At 43.4% G+C, this 21,362-nt stretch overlaps 1 protein-coding gene and 1 long non-coding RNA gene across 6 annotated transcripts in view; one reads left to right on the top strand and one right to left on the bottom strand.

Moving 5' to 3' along the window:
• Rhp (GTP-Rho-binding protein rhophilin) overlaps window positions 1-21,362 on the top strand; it is a 120,393-nt gene that overhangs the window by 27,060 nt on the left and 71,971 nt on the right. The window contains exons 3-5 of one of the 5 annotated variants that reach the window (XM_033384511.1): window positions 16,226-16,349; window positions 17,000-17,007; window positions 17,067-17,191. In XM_033384511.1, coding sequence (XP_033240402.1) covers window positions 16,226-16,349; window positions 17,000-17,007; window positions 17,067-17,191 — 257 coding nt within the window. Of the gene's footprint in view, window positions 1-16,222; window positions 16,350-16,999; window positions 17,192-18,725; window positions 18,904-21,362 lie in introns of those variants that run through there. The other 4 variants (XM_033384510.1, XM_033384513.1, XM_033384512.1 and 1 more) reach the window with 4 other exon arrangements.
• On the bottom strand, window positions 20,816-21,301 carry LOC117185035 (uncharacterized). Its single transcript, XR_004470528.1, has 2 exons — window positions 21,241-21,301; window positions 20,816-21,181 (listed from the first exon to the last, which is right to left on the bottom strand). It is a non-coding gene; the product is annotated as an uncharacterized lncRNA (long non-coding RNA).

Raw genomic sequence — 21,362 nt, 5'->3', positions numbered from 1 at the left:
GAAAAAAAAAGCTTGGAAGGAACATCTTCAGTTGCTCACTTAAGTGAACAACTCTTTTTTGTTCACTCACTCATGAGCAACATAATACATAAAAAATGGAAAACGAGATACTTAATTGAAACTGTTGGTTGTGTCCTAACGATATCAAGTACTAAGTAAAAATTAAAATAAATTTAAGAAGTTAAAACGTCAATGAATTGTGCATTTTTTACATATAAGCTTAAAACTAGATATGATACTTTAAAATTCAACTAAGAACAAAACAGACCGATGAACAAAACAGACCAAAGAACAAAAAAAGAACGAACAAAACGGACAATGAACAAAAAAGAACGATGACCAAAAAATATCGAACGAAAACGAACGATGAACAAAAAAGAGAGAACGAAAACGAACGATGAACAAAAAGGATCGAACTAAAAGAACGACTTAGTTCACTGCATAAAAATTACTTATTCAGTAAATTGAACGATGTTTACCCAACACTAATGTATTAGAAGTCGGTGCTGAAAAAGAATAATTAATTTTACTTATGTTGTCCATTATAATTTTAAAACCTATAAAATACACACCTTTTTTAAGTATTTCACATATTATTATGTAAAAACATAAGGCTTTCAACCTTATTGGGCGTCAAAAGCGTCAGATTTCTCCAGCTGCAGAAAATAGGCGCTCACATGGCACCGACGTGGCCACCAAACAAAGACGTTTCATCGCATATTCGTATAGTCGTGGATATACATTTTTTCGCTGCGTCCACCAGATCAAACGGTCCTGCTTTCTATTGATGTTCTCATCTGCTAGGTATTTATCTACCTCTCTAATGGCAGCAGACGTGTTACAGCTTGGTTTTGTTACTTGGTTAAACTGCTTGTCATACTCGTCCCAAATGCAACTTTTGGTTGGCGACGTTTTGACGGTTTCGATTTATGAAGACAGATCATCAGCAACATTTTCAACCAATCCCGTTTGAGCGATCTTACATTGTAGAGCTGCAACTGTTTTTTCATACCATTCATCGGACCAAAAACCCCGTTTTTTCAAATCTTGGGTCTAGTATGTTGCTCTCCGCATAAAAATATTATTTTCCAAATCCCCAAAACGTCGGCCATGCAATGCAAGATGTTGCATGAGCGACCAAAAGCTGTACTATGGCGGGTCCTAACATTAGGACCAAAAAGGCACGAGGGAGCGCGCGGGGTTTCAATTCCCTTTTCGCCTGTACTTCGTCTCTACCGCGACCCCGCTGCCCATCGGTTTCGTCTGTTCGGCAATGCCTTCACCAGCAACGAAATAATTCTGGACTCTCGAGCCTCAGCACCGTCGAAGCGGTGGTCGCGGATCGCCGATGTCTTTGGAGCGGCACAGTGGGACCTATGGCCGTCTCAGCTTGCTAAATTAGTTAGTGAATATAAGTTCTTTGAGTGCTTTGAGTGCTTATATCTCCTAAACTAAAACTATCTTGAAAATTCGATTGGAAAATTCTCTATTAGATGCGTACATTAAAGACGCGCCAAAGACATCAGCGACCACGCTGCCCTACGGTTTCGGCACGCAGACGATTCATATTTTGTTTTTGTATTCTTTCTCTCGAGACACACCGACTCGACGCTGACCGAGGCATTGACGAAGCCGAGTAGCATTTCGGAGACGAAGGTAGCGTAAAAGAGAATTGAAGTACTAGCCCCGCGCGCCCGTACCATGAAGCGTCAAACGAAAATTGAAAAAGCATTTGTTCCTCATGCAACATCTTGGTATTGTATAGTCTTTGGCCATACTCAACTCCGACTTGCAGTACTTGCACTTGATTCCATAAATCATTAAATTTAAATCGCTTAAATGTCGCTTAAACGACATTTCAAAACAGTTTTTTTTTTCTTTTCAACTTTCTTGCCAGAGTCCGCCACAACAAAATGTGAAAAAGAGTTGCCATACCAGTTCAAAAATAGCGAACAAAACGAAAAGAGAAAAACAAAATGAGCTTCCATACCAGCTCAAACATACCGAACATGAGGAACAAAAACGAATGATAAACAAAAAAGAACGACAGATGAACAAAAAAGAACGAACGGAAAAGAACGATGAACAAAAAAGATCGAATAAGATGAACTTATTCAGTTCGTTCACCTCCATGAATAGTTCATTTTTGTTCGTTCGTTCATGAACGACCCAACACTACTGTTATATATGATTGAAAATCTGGAGTCACGATTTTTTTAAAATGATTTATGGCGGGAGCGAAGGGGGTAGGGGAGTTTCTCTTTCACAAATATTAACTGAATGCTATCTAAATTCATCTCTAATACCCAGAAACAAATTTCAGCGCTCTATCTTTACGGGAAGTATTTTTGGCCACCAGCCCCATATAAGCGCAACCACTGTGCGTTGGTTCTCTGGCTTTGGATGCGTGGGTGTGAGAGTGGGAGCGATCGTTGGCTCTCTCTCCGTTTCCCTCTCTTTTGTGCTTTACTTTTCGTTTCCGTGGTGCGCTGTTGCTGTGTTGCGGTAGGTCCACCGCTGGTAATGCTCTGGTGGTTCTTGGTACTGGTTCCGTGTTCTTTTACTCTATAGAAATTAAAAGGCCTCGTCGCTTTGGGTTGCCTTATTTCTTATTCTTATTTTATTATTATTTGTATTATTATTTCTTATTCCTTATATTTCTTATTATAATTGGGGAGGTATCTACAGAGGGGAGGGTAAATCAAAATTCATGGCATAGTCTGTTGGTGGGTCAAAAATTATAATGTGTATTTTTAAGGAAAATCATTAGTTGTTCCTCCAGGGGATGGTGTTGCTGCGCTGTTGTGAAGCTTGTGCCTTCACAATATAAAGTAGAATGAAGCAATGATCAACAGCTGTGAGGGAACAACATAGCATAGAAAAAGAGTTGCACGAAAATAAAAAAAGAAGTCAATAAATAGACTTCATTTTCTGCGCACAATAGAACAAGAAAAAACGAGGGGGAACGTTGGAGTTGCTTCGGAGACCGGAACTCTACATTTATACCCGATACTTAGTCAGTGGGGCTCTCCTCCGGCAGACGCCGCGAATATTAAACGACACGACAAAGAGTGCGTGCGAGAGAGACAGAAAATCAGTTTGAGTCGGGCGCTGCGTAGCCACTGCAAATAGATTTGTTCCTTTTGGCTACAAAAATGATCCGCTCTTATCCAGATTCAGCAATCTGATAGATATGGTCATTCTCTATGATTGTGCGTTTTTAGTTATCTGGAATCTGCCATATACGTTTTATAGTGAGATCTAACAGGAGCGCGGATACAAAATTTGGTTACTCTAGCGTTAATAGTCTCTGAGATTTGTGAATATCCCCAGATTTTCGTTCTTTGCGGGGGCGGAAGGGGGTATGGCGAAATTTTGAAACAAACTCATCAACGTCCGATATCTCATGAGTGTGGATACCAAATTTTGTTGCTCTAACTTTTATAGTCTCTGAAATCTAGGCGCTACTGTTTTACGCTAAGCAAAGCCGGCTATGCTACGTGTGTGTTAGAGAGAGACAGGGCGAGAAAAAATGAAATTGTTTTCTTGATGCTGGCTATAATAATAATACGATCCAATTCAGATTCTGCAGTCTAAAAGATATGGTCATTCTCTACGATTCTGCGATTTTTGGTTTTCTCGTATCCTTAAACTTGTGGATGCCACAGATTTTCGTCTTTTGTGGGGGGCGGAAGTGGGCGGGGCGAAGTTCTGAAATATTCTTGTAACAGTGATATATAACAGAAGTCTGGATCCAAAACATCGTTGCTCTAGCTCTTATAGTCTTTGAGCACTAGGCGATAATAGGGACGGACGAACAGACAGGGCTCAATCGACTCGGCTATTGATGCTGATCAAGAATATATATACTTTATGGGGTCAGAAACGATTCCTTCTGGACGTTAAACACATCCATTTTCACCACAAATCTAATATACCCCAATACTCATTTTGAGTATTGGGTATAAAAAGTAACAGAAATTTATCCCAAACTTAATAATAATTAGACCTCGGATTTTGCATATTTGCATATTTTTAAAGGATTAAGATAGAAAAATTCTGATGACTCGTACGCGCAGCACCTCCGATCCCCCAGCCAAGTGCTTTTCAAATATGGTCAAAGGAAATCAATTGAACAAAAATTAATAATGAGCCCACGACTATGCTGATGAATAAAATATGCAAAAGCCAAGGTCTAATAATAATGCACCCGAACCTCAAAATAATATTTACCACAGCTTTGCAGCAATAGTAGTTTTTTGGTATGGAAGGATATATCTATGGTTGTTCCGACCAAATTCTCTTTATTTGATTGTGGCCTATGGCAATTAATAAAAACTTATATTTTATTTTTATAAATTTTCGTAACAACCTCTTATTATTTAAAACTTAATATTGCATGAATTTCTAACTTATAAGTTTGCCTTTTCTTAGTTTCTAAGTTACCCTTTATGGGAGGGAAATTATATTTCAATTTATTATGAAGAATTTAGTTTTAATAAATACTTTTATATTATTATGTTCAGCTGAATCCGTTTTTTATGATCTCCCCTTCTAAACCGCTGTAGCTCTCGTCGGCGTACCAAGAGGTCATGACTGACAGAGATGTTTATGGGATGTCATGACCATGGTAGGGTGGGCAAAGTGTTCCTCGAAAAATTGGAGGATCTTCCGTCTGTCTAATTGGTAATTGTCCGTGTTATGTTGTCGTAGGTACTGATCTCTGTCCGACAAATTGTATGGATTGTCCTTTTAAAATACAGAAAATTAAAGGTCTCAGACTATGGCAAACAAAAACTCCACCCCCCTTGCCGTCACCCTCCTGACTAAATACTCACTGCTCATTACAGACTAACAGACAGACATAACTCTATTGACTCGACTATTGATGCTTTATGTGGTCGAAAACGCAACAAATTTAATGTACACCTACAATCTTTTGAGTATCGGGTATAAAAAAACAAATACATGTGTACATACATGTATTTTTTTAACTCACCGCCCCCAGTTTCTGCTCGATCCATTTGCATTTGAAAATCGTCGGATAACTATCGCATAGAAACGTTCGATTTAGGAACATCCAAAATGGATGGTGGACTAACTGGGAATGTTTCGGAATGGCAAAACCTTACGGACCATCCCCGAAAAAGTGGTGAAAAAACCCGGGTCGGTCGCGCGCCTCCGTTGCTCCTGTGTTTGCGCCGCGCTCCGTGTGTCTGCGGAGCCGCCGGGGGTGGAATAGGACCTGGGCTGACGAGGTACCGTTCTGGCTACCAGGGCAGGTCGAGCTCCTCCTCGTTGTGCCCGCCTCCGATCCAGGCTGGCGGTTCTGTTCTTCTTTTCTCCCGCGTCGGCGGTAGCAGCCATTGAGTGAAGTGACTGGCTATAACTCAAAGAGAGAGTGATCAACGGTAAGCGAGCGCACATCCACCCGTACTTACCCTATGGGCGCGATGCTTACTGAGCTTAACTCTGGACTCCTGGCCCGAGCAGACCGTGTCCAAACCCAAGAAGGTCGACAATCAGGATTTTAAAGCAATCTGCCATGGCTAAACCAATTTGGGGTTTGTCACTCAAACTCCAACTCACTCACAACACACACGAAGCTCCCGGGGTGAGTTTCTCTCCTCCTCTCACCGGCTCAAGATGGATGGCGACGGAGTTACCATGCCAGACAACGGAGTTGCCTGCACCGCACGAGCATGCGTAGGTTGGCCGTTCTAAGGCCCGACATAATGCACCAGTTGCCTCAGCTTCTTTAGGATGAGCTCCACGTTTTTCCGTATGTCTATTTTCCTGATCAGAGCAACAGCTGCTGACCAGGGCTACAAGAAGGCGATAGCCTACTCATCGCAGGCGTGTCCCACCGTCAGAGGGCGCTGCTACGTAGCACGTAGAGGAAGACGAGCACCGGCAGATGGCGCTGCATCATACATCCTAGAAGTATACCACGACTTTTCGGCCCCCCCACCGCGGGTCTATAGGATGTGGCAAAGTGGAACTGATGGGGATATTGTAGAGGCTCACACTGCACATCGGCGCTTTCTAAGGCCATCGGGTACACAAGAGTGGACCCATCGGCGCCATAGGCGCCTTGGTAGGTACTATACCGCCCGTAACACCGAGACCAGTAAGGTGTTACGTACGACCCACTGGAACCCCCTTACGTACATTAGACTGTGGGCTGACGGCGTCGGCATTCTATGACCTGAGTAGGCAGGCTGAACCCCTGTTGAAATGGCTCATAGGTTAATGTCTCCACCGCCCCCGTCTCGTTAAAACCTTGGCAGGCCTCGTTTAACGCTTCCTGGCCGTTCCACTATGGTGGTTGCGTAGGCTTGGTTGATTCATATCCCAACTAGCACCGATCTGGCTCTGAACCCTGGTGCTCATAAGGCCCAGGGTCAACCCTCGCATGGACCTCACTCCACGGAAAGACACCCATGGGATCACCACGGTGACTACGTACTGCGGCCAGGAATAACGAACTCGAGTGGAGATTCTTTTTACATGGAAAACACCCCTCACACACCAAAAACACAGATTGAGAAGATGACTGAGGACGCAGTCTTTGGTAGGCGCAACGCCCTTACCAGATCCCCACCACCGTCAGCACCTGCGAAAGCTCAGGGCTCGAGCATGTTCAAGCCCGGCCCGGATGGCAAAGAGAAGGAGCGACCGCACTCTGACCCATTAGAGCTGCTAATAAACCTGGGTACTCGGGCCAATGAGCTGGTCAAGAGGATGAACGACCAGCGGCATGTGGACAACGTAATGAAGGATTTAGCCCTGAGAGTGGTAACCCTTCAGGCCCTGGTGGTCAACAATTTCGAGAGGCTGCACACCAGGACAATCGAGACCGCCACTACTGGTACCCAAACAGCTGCGAAGCCGCCGCACACCGGTTCAAAGAGGCTGCGCGAGTCGCCTCAGATGGCTGCGGAGCCCACAAAGAGGCAGAGGGGCACAAAGCTTCAACAAGCGTCGACCCAGCTCAAACCACCGGAGCAGTCCCAGGATGAACTAACCCCCTCGGGTACAGTGGACCATGGTGCCACCCCAGCCGCTAAGAAACAGCTCAAGTGGCAGCAGGTGGGCCCTAGGGTAAGAAAAAAAAGGGAGCCCCGTGAGCGTGAACCAAGGCCAGACGCAATAATCATCCAACCCCAGGGCGAGCTTAGCTATAGCGACATCCTCCGTATGGTCACCAGGCGCCAGGATGGCAAGCTGCAGGAGGTAGGGGATAATGTTAATAGAATCCGGAGGACGGCAAAGGGCGAGCTGCTGCTCGAGCTCAACGGCGCGAGCAAAAGCAACACAGCTAAGCTCAAGGAGGACATCAGCGCGGCACTGGGACTGCAGACGGGCATCAGGGCGGTGTCAGAAGAACTCTGCGTGGAGGTCAGGGATCTCGACAGCCTGGTCGAGAAGGAGGACATCGCAGCAGCGATAGCTGCATCGATAGACGCCCCCAGCGTGGACACCAGCGCCATTAAAAGCCTGAGGCCATCGTTCGCTGGTACGCAACTGGCAGTTGTGTGCCTGCCGCCCGTGCAGGCAAGAGCCCTGCTCATGGTGGGCAAACTTAAAGTCGGATGGACAAGCTGTAGGATCCGGGAGCGGACAGCTCAACGACGATGCTACAGGTGTCTGGAGTTTGGGCACCTAGCAATCAGGTGCAAGAGCGCGGTGGATCGCACCGGATGCTGCCTCAGATGCGGCGGGGACGGGCACAAGGCGGCAACCTGCCAAAGCGATCCGCGGTGTTTCATCTGCACCGCTAACAATAGCAAGGATACGAAACATTATGCGGGTAGCAGGAGATGTCCAGCAGCCAGGAGCGTGCCCAGCTTGACGGCCCAATAATGAAGGTTATGCAGCTCAACCTCAACCACTGCGCTGCGGCTCAAGACCTGCTGAGCCAATCCATAAGAGAATTGGCAATTGACCTCGCCATCCTCAGCGAGCCATATCAAACTAGGGAGTCCCCTGGGTTCATCTTGGATGCCACCAAAAAGGCCGCGATATGGCTATGCGGGGCCACGCCACTACAGCTTTCCCTCTCAAGCGCTGCTGCTGGGTTTGTGCGCGCCAAGGTCGGAGGTGTGTGGATTTATAGCGTCTACCTTGCCCCTAGCCTGACGCTCTCCGAGTTCGCAGGTACTCTAGACAACCTAGCGGCTGATGCTAGAGGACGTCACCCAGTAGCCATTGGGGGGGACTTCAACGCGTGGGCTGAAGAGTGGGGAAGCGTGGCGACGAATGCGAGAGGTAGAGCTCTGCTGGAGATCATTGCGCCCCTAGACATCGCGCTCCTCAACGAGGGAAACCAGCATACCTTCTCCAGATCGGTCATCGACCTTACATTTGTCAGCAGCTCACTTTTTAATTCATCGGGCTGGAGCATCAGCAACATCTACACAGGGAGCGACCACAGGGCAATTATATGGGATATAGGCCAACAGATGTCTAGCGTAGAGACAGCTGCGCCCAGAGGGAGATGCTACCGCGCCGAAACGCTCAATACGGTCCTGTTCATGGAGCTTGTGTCCAACCTCACGGCGAATGGAAATGCTGAATACATGGCCAACCATGTCATGGAGCATCTGGAGGCAGCATGCAATGCCACCATGGCGCAGAGGAAGAACTACGGTCGCCACCACCAACCTGTGTTCTGGTGGAACGAGGACATTGCCGCGCTACGCCGGGAATGCAACCAAGCCCGACGCCGCTACCAGCGCTCGCGCGGAAGCACTGCCTTTCCGCAATGGCAATCCACGTTTAGGGACTGCAGAAGGGCCCTCAAGGCGGCCATTAGGGAGAGCAAGCGCCAGTGCTTTCTCAAGCTATGCGACTCTGCGGAGCAGGACCCATGGGGAAGGGCGTACAAGTTGGTGACGAACAAACTTTGCGCCAAGAGGCAGGCACCCCCATCGGACACCGACACGACGCGATCCATCGTGGAGGAACTCTTTCCGCACAGGGCTGACCACATCGGGGATGCCCGTTGCCTCACACTGCAACCGCACAGTCAGGCACACATCGAGGAGGTGTCAATCGAGGAAGTCGAAAGCGCAGCCAGGAGCATCAGCCCGAACAAGGCTCCTGGGCCGGACTCTATCCCGAACAGAGCCCTCTTGCTCGCCCTCTCCACGCGCCCGGACATCTTTGCGAAGCTGCTAAATCAGTGCCTTCGGGAAGGAGTGTTCCCTGGGAGGTGGAAAAGGCAGAAGCTAGTGCTTATTCCCAAGCCAGGCAAGCCGCCGGGGACAGCGTCATCATATAGGCCTATCTGCCTGATCGACACCGCGGGTAAACTGCTTGAGAAGGTGATTTGCGCGCGACTGGAACGCTCCATCGCGGAGGCTGGCGACCTCTCACCGCACCAATACGGCTTTCGCAAGGCCCGATCCACAATAGACGCCGTTCGTGAGGTGGTGGACATTGCCTCCGGTGCAATTGCCGGCACTCGGTGGAAAGGCGGCGGGAAAGAGTATTGCCTAGTAGTCACTCTGGACATTAAGAACGCGTTCAACACGGCGAGGTGGAGCTGCATCCTAAGGGCGCTGGAGAGCTTCGACACACCCAGGTACCTGCAGCGGATGGTAAAAAGTTACTTTGAGAGAAGGCTGCTTTTGTACGACACGCAGGCTGGCTCGGAGGAATACGAGGTATCGGCAGGCGTCCCGCAGGGTTCAGTGCTTGGCCCCACTCTGTGGAACGCAATGTATGACGGCATCTTGCGACTCAGCCTCCCCCACGGAGTACACATGGTGGGTTTTGCAGACGATGTGGCTGTCCTAGTGGTGGCAAAAGACCTGTCCGTCGTGGAAACGACCTGTAACCAAACGATAGCGCGAATTCAACAGTGGCTGGACCTGGTCGGGCTCGAACTCGCACCCCACAAAACAGAGGCAGTGCTGGTATCCAGCCGGAAGAAAGTTGAGACGGCCAACATCTCAGTGGCAGGTACCCTGGTCTCGTCTAAGCGCGCTATTAAATACCTTGGTGTCCTGGTGGATACACGTCTCTGCTTTCGGGAGCACTTGGCCTACATGGGCACGAAGGCGGCGACCACCAACGGTGCGCTCTCGAGGCTAATGCTGAACACCCGAGGACCAAAGCAATGGCGGCGACAACTGCTAACGAGTGTCACGAGATCGGTGATGTTATATGCGGCGCCAATCTGGGCAAAGGCCCTTCGAACAGCGAGCTACGCACGGGGTCTGGCAGCCACGCACCGCCTCTCTTCGATTCGGATCACCAGTGCCTTCCGAACGGTCTCGGACGAGGCAGCACACGTGATCGCGGGCATAGCACCCCTGGAATTCCTGGCGGAGGAACGGTCCACATACTACCAGGAAACACATGGCAGAGGAATGGACGCGGCGGCGAAAAGGCAGATACGCACGGCGTGCAGACAGGAGAGCCTCAGAAGGTGGCAACAGCGCTGGGACGCGACCACTAAGGGGCGTTGGACCCACCAGCTTATCCCGTCCATCGACGCGTGGGTAAGCAGGAAGCACGGGCAGGTCAACTTTTACCTGACTCAGCTACTCAGTGGTCACGGCTGCTTCCGAAGCTACCTTCATCGCTTCGGACACGCGGACTCCGCAGAATGCTCTTGGTGCGGGCACTACGTGGAGGAGGATGCCGAGCATGCGATATTTTCGTGTGGCAGGTTCGCAGCGCAGCGTCAGCGGCTAGAAGAAGCGCTGGGTGGAGCCGTAGTCAAGCAGAGCTTGGTGCCGTGCATGCTCCTGTCCCCGGAAAACTGGGAGGCGACGAGCTGCTTCGCGGCGACCATTATGAGGGAACTGCGCGCTGTTGAGCACCAGACAAGAGTCCAGTTAGTCTAAACGAAGCCTGCACATGTGTGAAGCATTGCTTCACGGCCGTACCACACATGCTGGGCTTGCATAGCCTAACCTTTAATATAGTTCGCTTTAAGTATAAAATAAGATGTAAATACGAGCAATTAAATGGAATTAAAAAAAAAAAAAAAAAATCCCCGAAATTGATGGTGGATTGTCGTCAGTGTGAATAGCCTATTATTTATTTATTTATTTAATTAACAATTATCTGTTTATAATGATACTTATAACAGGAGGAAAGAAGAGAAGAAAAGTTAGTTAAATTTAGGTTATTATAAATATTGCATGCTATTAGTTTAAAGGATAGTTCAGGGGATAAGAAATGAAAAAGGGAGTTATAATTATGATATATAACGTTAAAAGGTTTATGTTCGGCATAATTAGACCTACATATGGGTAAGCGGATTGGCCTAAAAGTACGGGTAGGTCTAGATGGGACGGCCAAGTCAATCTGAACCAAGAGAGTTTGGGAGTAAACAATCCCGAGAAGGAGCTTGTGCACGAACATTGCCCCATTACATATCCTGCGATGGTGCAACGACGGCAAGTCCATTAGATTTAGCGTAGACCGGTAGGATGGCAAGATTCTACCCGAGTCCCAGTTAAAGTTACGAAGGGAAAGTTAATATATTACAAATTGCTTTTGCACGGATTCAATAACAATATGCTGCTCTTTATACTGCGGGCTCCACACACAAGAATAATACTCCAATATCGGACGTGCTAACGAGATATATGTACAGTTGTTTCGTAACGTACGGGTTGTCAAGTGTGAAAGTTCCAATCAGAGTAGGGAAGGCAAATTTTAACATCATCAAATTTTAACATACATTTATTTAGTAGAGTATGTTATAACTTGAGGATGGTCATTCACAAAAAAAAAATGAATAGAAGCGGACCCAGATGACTTCCCTGTGGCACTCCTGATGTAACATTAACGATTGAGTACGGTGAGAGAGATAGGACAAAATCCAATTTAGAAGATTTTTTGGGAAACCTGCTAAAGGGAGCTGTGTATTAGCAGAGCTGGATTCATAGAATCAATTGCCTTTCTAAAAGCCGTAAAACCTACGTCCGTCTGCAAACATCTTTGTAAGCCGCTGTGGATTAAGTTAGAGAACTCAAGAAAGCTAATCGATGTTTGAAAAAACCATGTTGTCCAGGAACTCAAGAAGCTTCGGGATGGATGCGTTACCACGATAGTTTTTAATTTTTGATCTTGTAAGAAGCGGAATGATGTATGCTTCATTTTACCAGGAAACTTTTTGCTTTCTTAGCTTATTTTTTTTTATATAGGTCGGACTGTTTCCTCCTCTTGACATCTCTCGTCTCCTCGTTAGCTCTTTTGGCTCTCTTTTACAGAGGATATCTATTGTTTTGACCACTAGGGGGGTTTCTTTTTACCCCTTTGTTATGGGGCATGCTGACATGACCGCTTTGTTGCGTGCTTCCGTGAACCTGTTGAAAAGATGGTTTAGGTCGCCCCTCGAGCACGGGCATATTGGATATTTAAAAGAGAAGGAAGTTGGTGAGATAGTAAGTCGAGGTCAATAACCTCCTGTCGATTTTTATAAATCGTGGATATAATTTTTATAAAAGTGGGTTCCGATTGAGCCATGTCTGTCTGTCCGTCTGTCCGTCCCCTTCAGCGCCTAGTGCTCAAAGATTATAAAAGCTAGAGCAACGATGTTTTGGATCCAGACTTCTGTGATATGTCACTGCTACAAGAATATTTCAAAACTTTGCCCCGCCCCCACAAAGGGCGAAAATCTGTGGCATCCACAATTTCGACGATACGAAAAAACAAAAACGCAGAATCGTAGAAGATGACTATATCTTCTAGAGTGCAAAATCTGAACCAGATCGTATAATTATTATAGCCAGAATCAAGAAAACAATTTCATTCTTTCTCGCTCTATCTCTCTCTAACACACAGGTTTCATGGTCGGTTTTGTCAATTGCAAAATATGAGTGCACGGATCTCAGAACATATAAGAGCCAGAGCAACCAAATTTGGTATCCACACTCCGTTTCGTGTCCAAATTTCGCCACACCCCTTCCGCCCCCGCAAAGGACGAAAATCTGGGGCATCCACAAATCTCAGAGACTATTAAGGCTAGAGTAATCAAATTTAGTATCCGCACTTCTGTTAGATCTCACTATAAAACGTATATCTCAGAATTTCGCCCCACCCCCTTCCGCCCCCACAAAGGACGAAAATCTGTTTCATCCACAGTATTGCAGATTCGAGAAAACTAAAAACGCAGAATCGTAGATAACGACCATATATATCTATCAGATTGCTGAATCTGGATCAGATCAGATCATTTTTATAGCCAAAAGGAACAAATCAATTTGTTTGGCTACGCAGCGCCCGACGTCACGCTCAGACTGATTTTGGGTCTCTCTCGCACGCACTCTTTGTCGTGCCGATTAATATTCGCGGCGTCTGCCGGAGGAGAGCCATACTGACTTAGTATCGGGTATAACCGTAGAGTTGCGGTGTCCGCAGCAACTCACAACGTTCCCCCTCGTTTTGTTGTATTTCCCTGGAACTAACCTATGTCCCTGCAAACAGGTGGTGGAACGGGGTCTTTTTCCAGGAGCTCGAAGAAGCGGGCGGCCAATGCCGCTTCCACCCACTTCCACTGGCTCCTGGGTGTCTTCCCCTCGGCGCTGCATTAGTCAAGGAATCATCTCTGTATCACTCTGGAGCGTTTGGCAGTCGGTCCAGGCGTCATGCCCCTCCGCTTTACCAGAAGGTCGGACAGCCGCAATGTTGATAGCTGGTTCTCGAATGTGTCAGCTTCGGGAATTGCCTTACCACCCACTCCAGATTTGGGATGGGAACCCATAGGGTTCGTACAGGCGCCTTCTACCTAGCAGGTTTTTCCTGCTGTAGAGCTGGTTCAGCTGGGCCTTCGGGCCGCTGCCTTCTCATGCTTGGGATTGCTCTCAGTTGGCGTTTGGGAAGTGACAGACAAACTTTTTTTTTTTTGGTATATGTATATTTTGTTCCATGTCATCTCAGCACGGGTCGAAAAATACTCTTAGTCCGGCCTGGTGTGAGGTGGGTGTTGGGGTTGGGATGTGGGTAGCTAGTGTGTAGGGATGGGAGTGTGTCAGCTACTTATATGAGGAGTCACCACAAACGCATCGTCAGTGTTGCTGCTTAGCAAACACCCGCTGGCTATCCAGGACTTATTTTTGGTACTCTCGCTAGGAATGCCTGCTTATTCGCAGCTGGCCTACCGAAGTAGGCCGTTCGCTATCCGCAACCTGCGACACGTCCGGTAACCTCACCTAGGCCCCCTTTGAGCCAGCTCATCGGGCCAGACTCTTTATGAAACAACTCTTGCATAAATATATGCTCAGGCCATATTAACGGTTCAAGTGATTTAGATATGAAAGAATCACGGCGGAGAATGGTAAAAGTTGAGCTATTGCGCTTATGTCCAAATGTAAATTTGGTCACAATTATGTCCAAATGTAAATTTGGTCACAATTATGTCCAAATGTAAATTTGGTCACAATTATGTCATCAAGCGAAGTGTTTAGATTGTACCCTTTAAGCTGGAGAGGCAGAAGGTGAGGTGCCAGATGCGTCAGTCACAGTCAGTGCAAGAGCAGTATTACCTTCAAGTTTCTCGGCACCAAAATCGATCATGGCCGGTGAAGTTATTAAGGAGCAGAATTGCTAAGGTCTATTGAATTTTATTGCTGCATACTGGGTATGTTGTGTCGCACGTGTAGAATAAAGAGTTAATGCGGCTCGTTCGACCAATTTCACAATACCGTCCCAGTCAAACCACACTTAGTTTGTTTTATAGTAATATGTACTTCATTATTGGCGCCTGTGATCGTGTTCTTATTTACATACATTCCTTTTGGATCAACCTAGTTTTCGGGGCTGCCAACTTACAACTTTTTTTAAATGCTAAAATCCATAAAAATAGTCACATTCCAATTGTCGATATTTATCGAACTCAAATTGAAATAAATTGCTAACATAAAAAATAATAAATTCCCAACATTCTCCTCCCATAAAATTGTATTATTAAATATTGAGAGCGTATATTTAATTTAATCAACTTAACAACTGGTCTTTTATAAATTCCAATTCTAGTCTGATAGGTTCTGCACAGGTTTGACAGATGTGAAACTCCGATTCACACTGGCACCATCCACCATCCGTCAAAAACTGCTGAAGCCAATAACAAGTACATTAAATTTGCGCGGAACATTTATTAATTATTAATTTTTTTTTCTTATAATGGATGATGGAAATATAGCAATTGTTTCGGCATATATCATTAATCGGAGTAGGTGTTGATAAATAATAGCCCCATAATATTGTGCTGTTGTATATGATACAATATTTTAAATATAGATACACAACAGCGCGATTAATTTGTGTCGCAAAATATTGTGTAGATCGTAATGAAAATTAATAACTTATTTATTTTTTAAAACTCCTAACAAGTCGTTCTGGAATTTCGTTTGTGTGCTGATTAAGTCCTGCACCATCTTCTCCTGCCTCATGTCGTGCTTTTCCTTCTTTCTGTGGTGGCCCTTCTGTTCTTCGAGTCGGTATCTGGAGTCATCCTATTTGGATTTATTTCTTTTCTTAATTTTGTCAAAAAGTTTAAGTAGAAACGTGCGGCTTAGGAACATCCAAAATGGATGGGGAACTAGCTGGAAACGCCAAAACCTTACGGGCCATCCCCGAAATGGATGGTGGATGGCTGTCAGTGTGAATAGCCTATAAAAGAGTTTTTCCCGTTAAACACATATTTTGGTAACTGTTATTTCACGTAAATTTAGAAACCAACAATAACCAGAAATTCGAACAAAATTTATCCGATTAAAAAATGTTGGCTTCATGGGCTGTCCGTATCCTGGTCTGCACAGTGACAATAATTAATCTTAATATTATTTTTATATTATTGCTTATCTGTGGATTCATTTAAAAACTAAACAAAATATATTTTTTTTTATTTTTAAATATAAAATCTAAATATTAATTAAATATACCCAAAATATATGCCATGCAAGCGAATATAACTTCATATTTTTTCAATTACATGAAGCTAAATGATACATAATTAGAACACGGTGCTTGGATTTTTTTTTTTTTTTTCAAAATTGACAATCTCTAGCTATTTTCTATACAGCATTTTTCAATAAAATATTTTTATCGTTAATTTGCAAATACTTTGCAGCTTAAGCGTACTTATAAGCGTAGAATATCATCTACAATGTCATCTTTGTTGACACTTTGTTTTCTCTTTTGTTTCTTTCTTTTCCGCGCGTGACGAACATAATTCGGTTCTGCCGACCGTGCGCAGTAGAAGAAAACTTCGTTTTTTCGTCAGAACTCTTTTGCTTTGTGCGCTTTATATTTGCTATCTGCAATCGTCAAATTGTGCGCAAACGAAGCGAGATTAAGTGCTGTGATTTTATTATTATTATCAGGTAAGTACAGTGTTTAAATAATAATATGTGTTGTGCGCGTGGTAAATAAAGAAACTCTCAATTATATAAAAAGTTAAATTTGTAAAAACAACTGTGTTAAATTATATTAATGTTTCGCTGCATCCACATTATTTAATGCATGATTTTTCGTCAATGCTCGATGACAATGTCATCGACTATGCCCTTGGACCTCTCCATGTTAATGTCAACAGCTTAGCGTATGGCAGGTCATCAACTATGTCATCGGGGCTAGTGACATGGTCATCGACGTGTCAGCAGCTGAGTCATCGAAGACCCGTACTGCAGGGAATTTACAGAATTGAATACATACAGATGTAAAATACTTAAGTTATGTGATAAAAGAAGCAGAGCCTATGAAAACTAATTTAAAATTCAGTTTTAAAATATTTAAAAAAACACCCAGGAAAACAAAAAATCTATCAGAAAAAGTGGGTTTAGTTCGAAGCGTAACTATGGTGTTGCATAGTGTAATCAAATCTTCCTACACGTATGGTTAACGGTAGGTTTTTGTGTAGTGGAATATGGCTAGATCTTTGGTTTAAGGGATTGTCAGCACTATTTATTTAGGTCTTAAATGATTATTTATAATTTCAGTTGTTAATGTATTTCTTGTGTTTATGTTTGAACAGCACTTCAGGTATTATCACCGTCATACGGGACAAAATAACCTGGGTCTTAAAACGCTCAATCTCATAGTTCTCAAAATGAATACAATTAAAACTGGAACGCGCAAAGCCCTCGAAGAAAATGAAACAGCAACAGTTCATGAAGAGAATGACGCTGATAGGCAGCTAAGGGGCTTATCGTTTTCCTTTGTTCGGGTAAGTACAAAATATTTCACACTTAGAACTTAATTTTCAAAAAGTAGTAGCTACTGCTACCGTCTGCCTCAATATTGGAAATATTTTTCGGCGTTGGGAGGGCTGGTAAGTACAGCGAAATACTCTATGTTGACAGTACGAGAAATTTGATTTATGCATCCTGCACCCGGATTGCTGGTATCCCAAAAACCTTTGAAAGCCCTTCCAACACTAAACATTTTATTTCAACTATTATTCTGAGCTTGTTTCTTTTTCAAAGAAATAACCACATTAAAAATTTAAAAAATTATTCGAAATTGGAAAATGCAAATGGGTATTCAAAGATACAGGGTTTAATTAAATTCGTGTAAATCATTTAATAGCCGGATTTGATCAGATCAGATAATAGTCAGAACTCAAAAAATAAGTTCCCAATTGTTTAATTTCTTGCCTTGTGCGCTTTTTCTTTCCTCCATTCTGGCTTATCAGTTAAAGATAAGTTTTCCTTGCCGGTATGTACTCAAAGAGAGCACATCGCTAACTTTCTCCCTTCTTTTTTCATTTAATTTCAAGGATTTGATTTTTACCCACACAAACGTATAGCTGTACTTTCAGCCAGGCTCCGTTTTTCACATTCACAAAATTTTTCCGACTTACTTTTGAATACACATAAATTGGGTCTCTCGTCTTTACATTCTGCAAGATTTATTCGTTTTCAAAACGAAAAGTAAACGACTTTTTATACAAGGAAACGAACCTTAATTGAAAAAGAAAAAAAAAAAATTACTTATTGATGCATTAACATAAACTTGACACCAGTATCAGGATAATTTAACTTTAGCTTTCTTTATAAATAATTTTATTTCAACACAACCTCAAATTTGGCTCGGAAAAAATTGGACAGGGCATCAACAATTTTCGTTTTGGTGCAAACAGCAAAAATATGTGAAAACTGGAGAGCCTTAAATCGAAAACGAAACGTTTTGACTGAAAACGTAATCCGCAAAAGTAAATGATAATGCCATATATTACATTTTTCCTCCTTTTTTAAACCATTTCCTTCCCAAGTTCCTATACTTTTCGATGTAATGAAGTAGTAACTAAGTAACTACAAACTTTCGTCTTCTTTGAGCCCCAGTTGGATTTTTTGTTCTCATTCAGTGGATAGATATGGTCGATTATATTCAACTATATTCTTCATATTTTTAGTTAGCACATGTTTGACATCCTTGAAATGGGCATCGCGATTTTGAAAGCCGTGGTCGTCTAAAATAACAAAGATATAATTTGAAATTTTGTTTAATTCTTAATATTTAAAATATATATATATACTTTTTTTTTTTTTGTATTCAAAAGTATAAACAAATATATTTTTTTGAGTCTGATTCTTTAAAGACAGACAAAATCATTTCAACTTTAAATATAAATATGGCAAATAACACAAGTTTACACGGTTTTTGACCTGAGCAATCGAAAGCTGTTTATAAGGTAGATTCGAAGGTTGAATCAAAATTAGTAGCCCGATTTTTTAAATTCTAGTTCTAGTTTTCGAAATATTCAATAAATTCATTCGCTTCGTTCCAAAATCCTTGGTATCGCTTTTCGATTTTCGCTATATCTTGATGTAGCCGCTCTTCTTGCTCGTCGCTCGTATTGCCCAAGTTTTGTGGGAAAAAATCAAGATGTGAATGCAGAAAATGAATCTTGAGAGACATTCGAGCGCCAATCTTGTGGTAATTCTTCAAAAAATTGTCGATTACTTGTTTGTAATCCGTTGATTTGTAGTTACGTAACAAAAACACTTTGAATCGACTGTGCAACGTTTTCTCGGCATTTTCACACGTTCCGAAGCAAAATTACAGTACAAAAAAAAAACAAATTCCGAAAGATTTTCGATGCAACGCGGTCAGCTGACATCTGTTATAAGAGCGAAGTACTGCCACCATCCGCGAACTCGAAAACTAAAACCAATCTTGACAAACGGATTGAAGATCCGGTAACGGTAAGAATCGTTCCCATCTGCTGCGGTCCAAAAATTGACCCGAATTTGTAAACTTGTATAATTATTCCGAATTATGCTGAGCCTGAACCATATCTTAAAAAATGTCTGTTGTGACAACTTGTGGTTTGTTGCAGTATAGTCCACAAAATATACAAAGAAAATTAAAGAAGATATCAAAGAAAAATATCCAGGTAAGCAGCCACAGTGTACTGCTTGCTTTGAAAGCTGTCTAGTATGTGTTCCACTATCCTGTGCAGTTGTTCGGGTGTGCTGTGCTTGAGCCTGAACCCAAATTGGTAGTTTGGCATGGCTGTTTTGACCAGCGACGACAGATATAGAATCGGTCTATTTGGTAGCGCCTTTGCCACAATATTGTTAATCCTGCCGTCGCCAGGGGCCGTCTTGGACTTGAGTTTCTTTATGTCCTCCGAGATTTCTTGTAAAGTGATTGGCGCCACAAAGAGCTCCATTTGGTGGGTCTTATTCACTCGCTCAGTGATCATCTTTGCTCTCTACTAGATGTAGCTGGCTTTCTCATGATGACGGGGTGGTAGCCGAACGCCAGAGCCGAAGACCCTTGGCTCTTATTCGGAGTGTTCGCTGTGCGATATGTTAGGTGTATGAACTGGCAAATCTACATACAGTATGTCAAGAAACTCTTTACACACTGAAATTAAATTACATTTTTTGACTTTGGATAAGAAAATAATGGCCTTTGGTTCAAATTTATCAAATTTTTTTAATTCCTAACCATTCAGGGATTAATTATAAAGTAGTTAGTGAAAAAAGAATAACAAAACTATAAATAGGTAACTTACAAAACAACAAAAACAATGATTACTCATTTTTGACACTGTCAAGAAACTCTTTACACATTTCGTTTTCGAGCTCTGTTTTGATCTCGTTCTTAGAAAAAACGGGACTTTACCGTAATCTATGCTTCTGGCGTTGCTCAGTGCTGCTCTATTTTTGCATTGACTTTGATTTGGTTGCGAAATTTTGACCGGTGGACATCTACAGACTAACTTTCTGAAATTTTTAAAATGCCTGGCAAAAGACTAAGCTTTGACGTTGTCCAGTTGATTTACTATAATCACCAGTTGGGCAAATCTGTTGCAGACATGGTAGACATGTTTTCAGTATCAAGGAAAACAATTTACAATGTCCTAAGTCGCGCGAAGAACGAAGGGAGACTGGAAACCAAATCTGGAGGTGGCCGTAAAGGGAAGATAGACAAACGGGCAGACCGCATAATCATGAGGAAAATTAATCAGAATCCGCAAATATCGGTCAGGACTCTGGCCAAGGAACTTGACGAAGAACTTGACTTGGTTGTTTCACACGAAACAGTACGCCAGGTTATTCTACGCCATGAATACTCTTCCAGAGTGGCACGAAAACAACCGCTGCTTTCGTCGGTCAATGTGGAAAAGCGCTTCACTTTCGCTGTTAACATGATCAGTAAGCCGGCAAAGTATTGGGATGACGTCATATATTGCGACGAAACAAAAATGATGTTATATTACAATGATGGTCCACCCAGAGTATGGCGCAAGCCGTTAACAGCTTTAGATAACCGAAACATCTTTCCGACTGTAAAGTTTGGAAAACTTGCGGTTATGATTTGGGGGTGCATCTCTATCCGAGGAGTGGGAAATATTGCATTTATTGAGAACACAATGGATGTCAAACAGTACCTCCAAATTTTAAAAACAAATTTAAAAAGCAGTGCGGAGAAATTTGGGCTCATTACGGACAATATGGCCAAATTCAAGTTTCATCAAGACAATGATCCCAAACATAGAGTCCAATGTGAGAGCTTGGGTGCTTTACAACTGTGGAAAAGTTATTGATACACCATCCCAGAGCCCCGATCTTAGCCCCATTGAAAATTTGTGGGCCTACTTCAAGAAGAAAGTGGGAAAAGACAGCCCAAAAACCGCAATCAGCTAAAAGAATTCATACTGGAAGAGTGGCAAAAGATTCCCTTTGAGTATGACCTACAAAAACTGATAAATTCGATGAAAAAACGGCTCCAGCATGTAGTCAATACTAAGGGAGGACATACCAAATATTAAAATAAGTTAAATATATTAAATAATTACGAAGAATTTTGAATTTAAAAAATGAAAATATTTTGTGTAAAGAGTTTCTTGACAGTGTCAAAAATGAGTAATCATTGTTTTTGTT

The sequence above is a fragment of the Drosophila pseudoobscura genome, chromosome X, assembly GCF_009870125.1.
Source record: "Drosophila pseudoobscura strain MV-25-SWS-2005 chromosome X, UCI_Dpse_MV25, whole genome shotgun sequence".
In the NCBI taxonomy this organism is placed as follows: domain Eukaryota; kingdom Metazoa; phylum Arthropoda; class Insecta; order Diptera; family Drosophilidae; genus Drosophila; species Drosophila pseudoobscura.
Note: the sequence above shows the minus strand (reverse complement) of the source record. Positions and strands in the feature narration are given on the sequence as shown.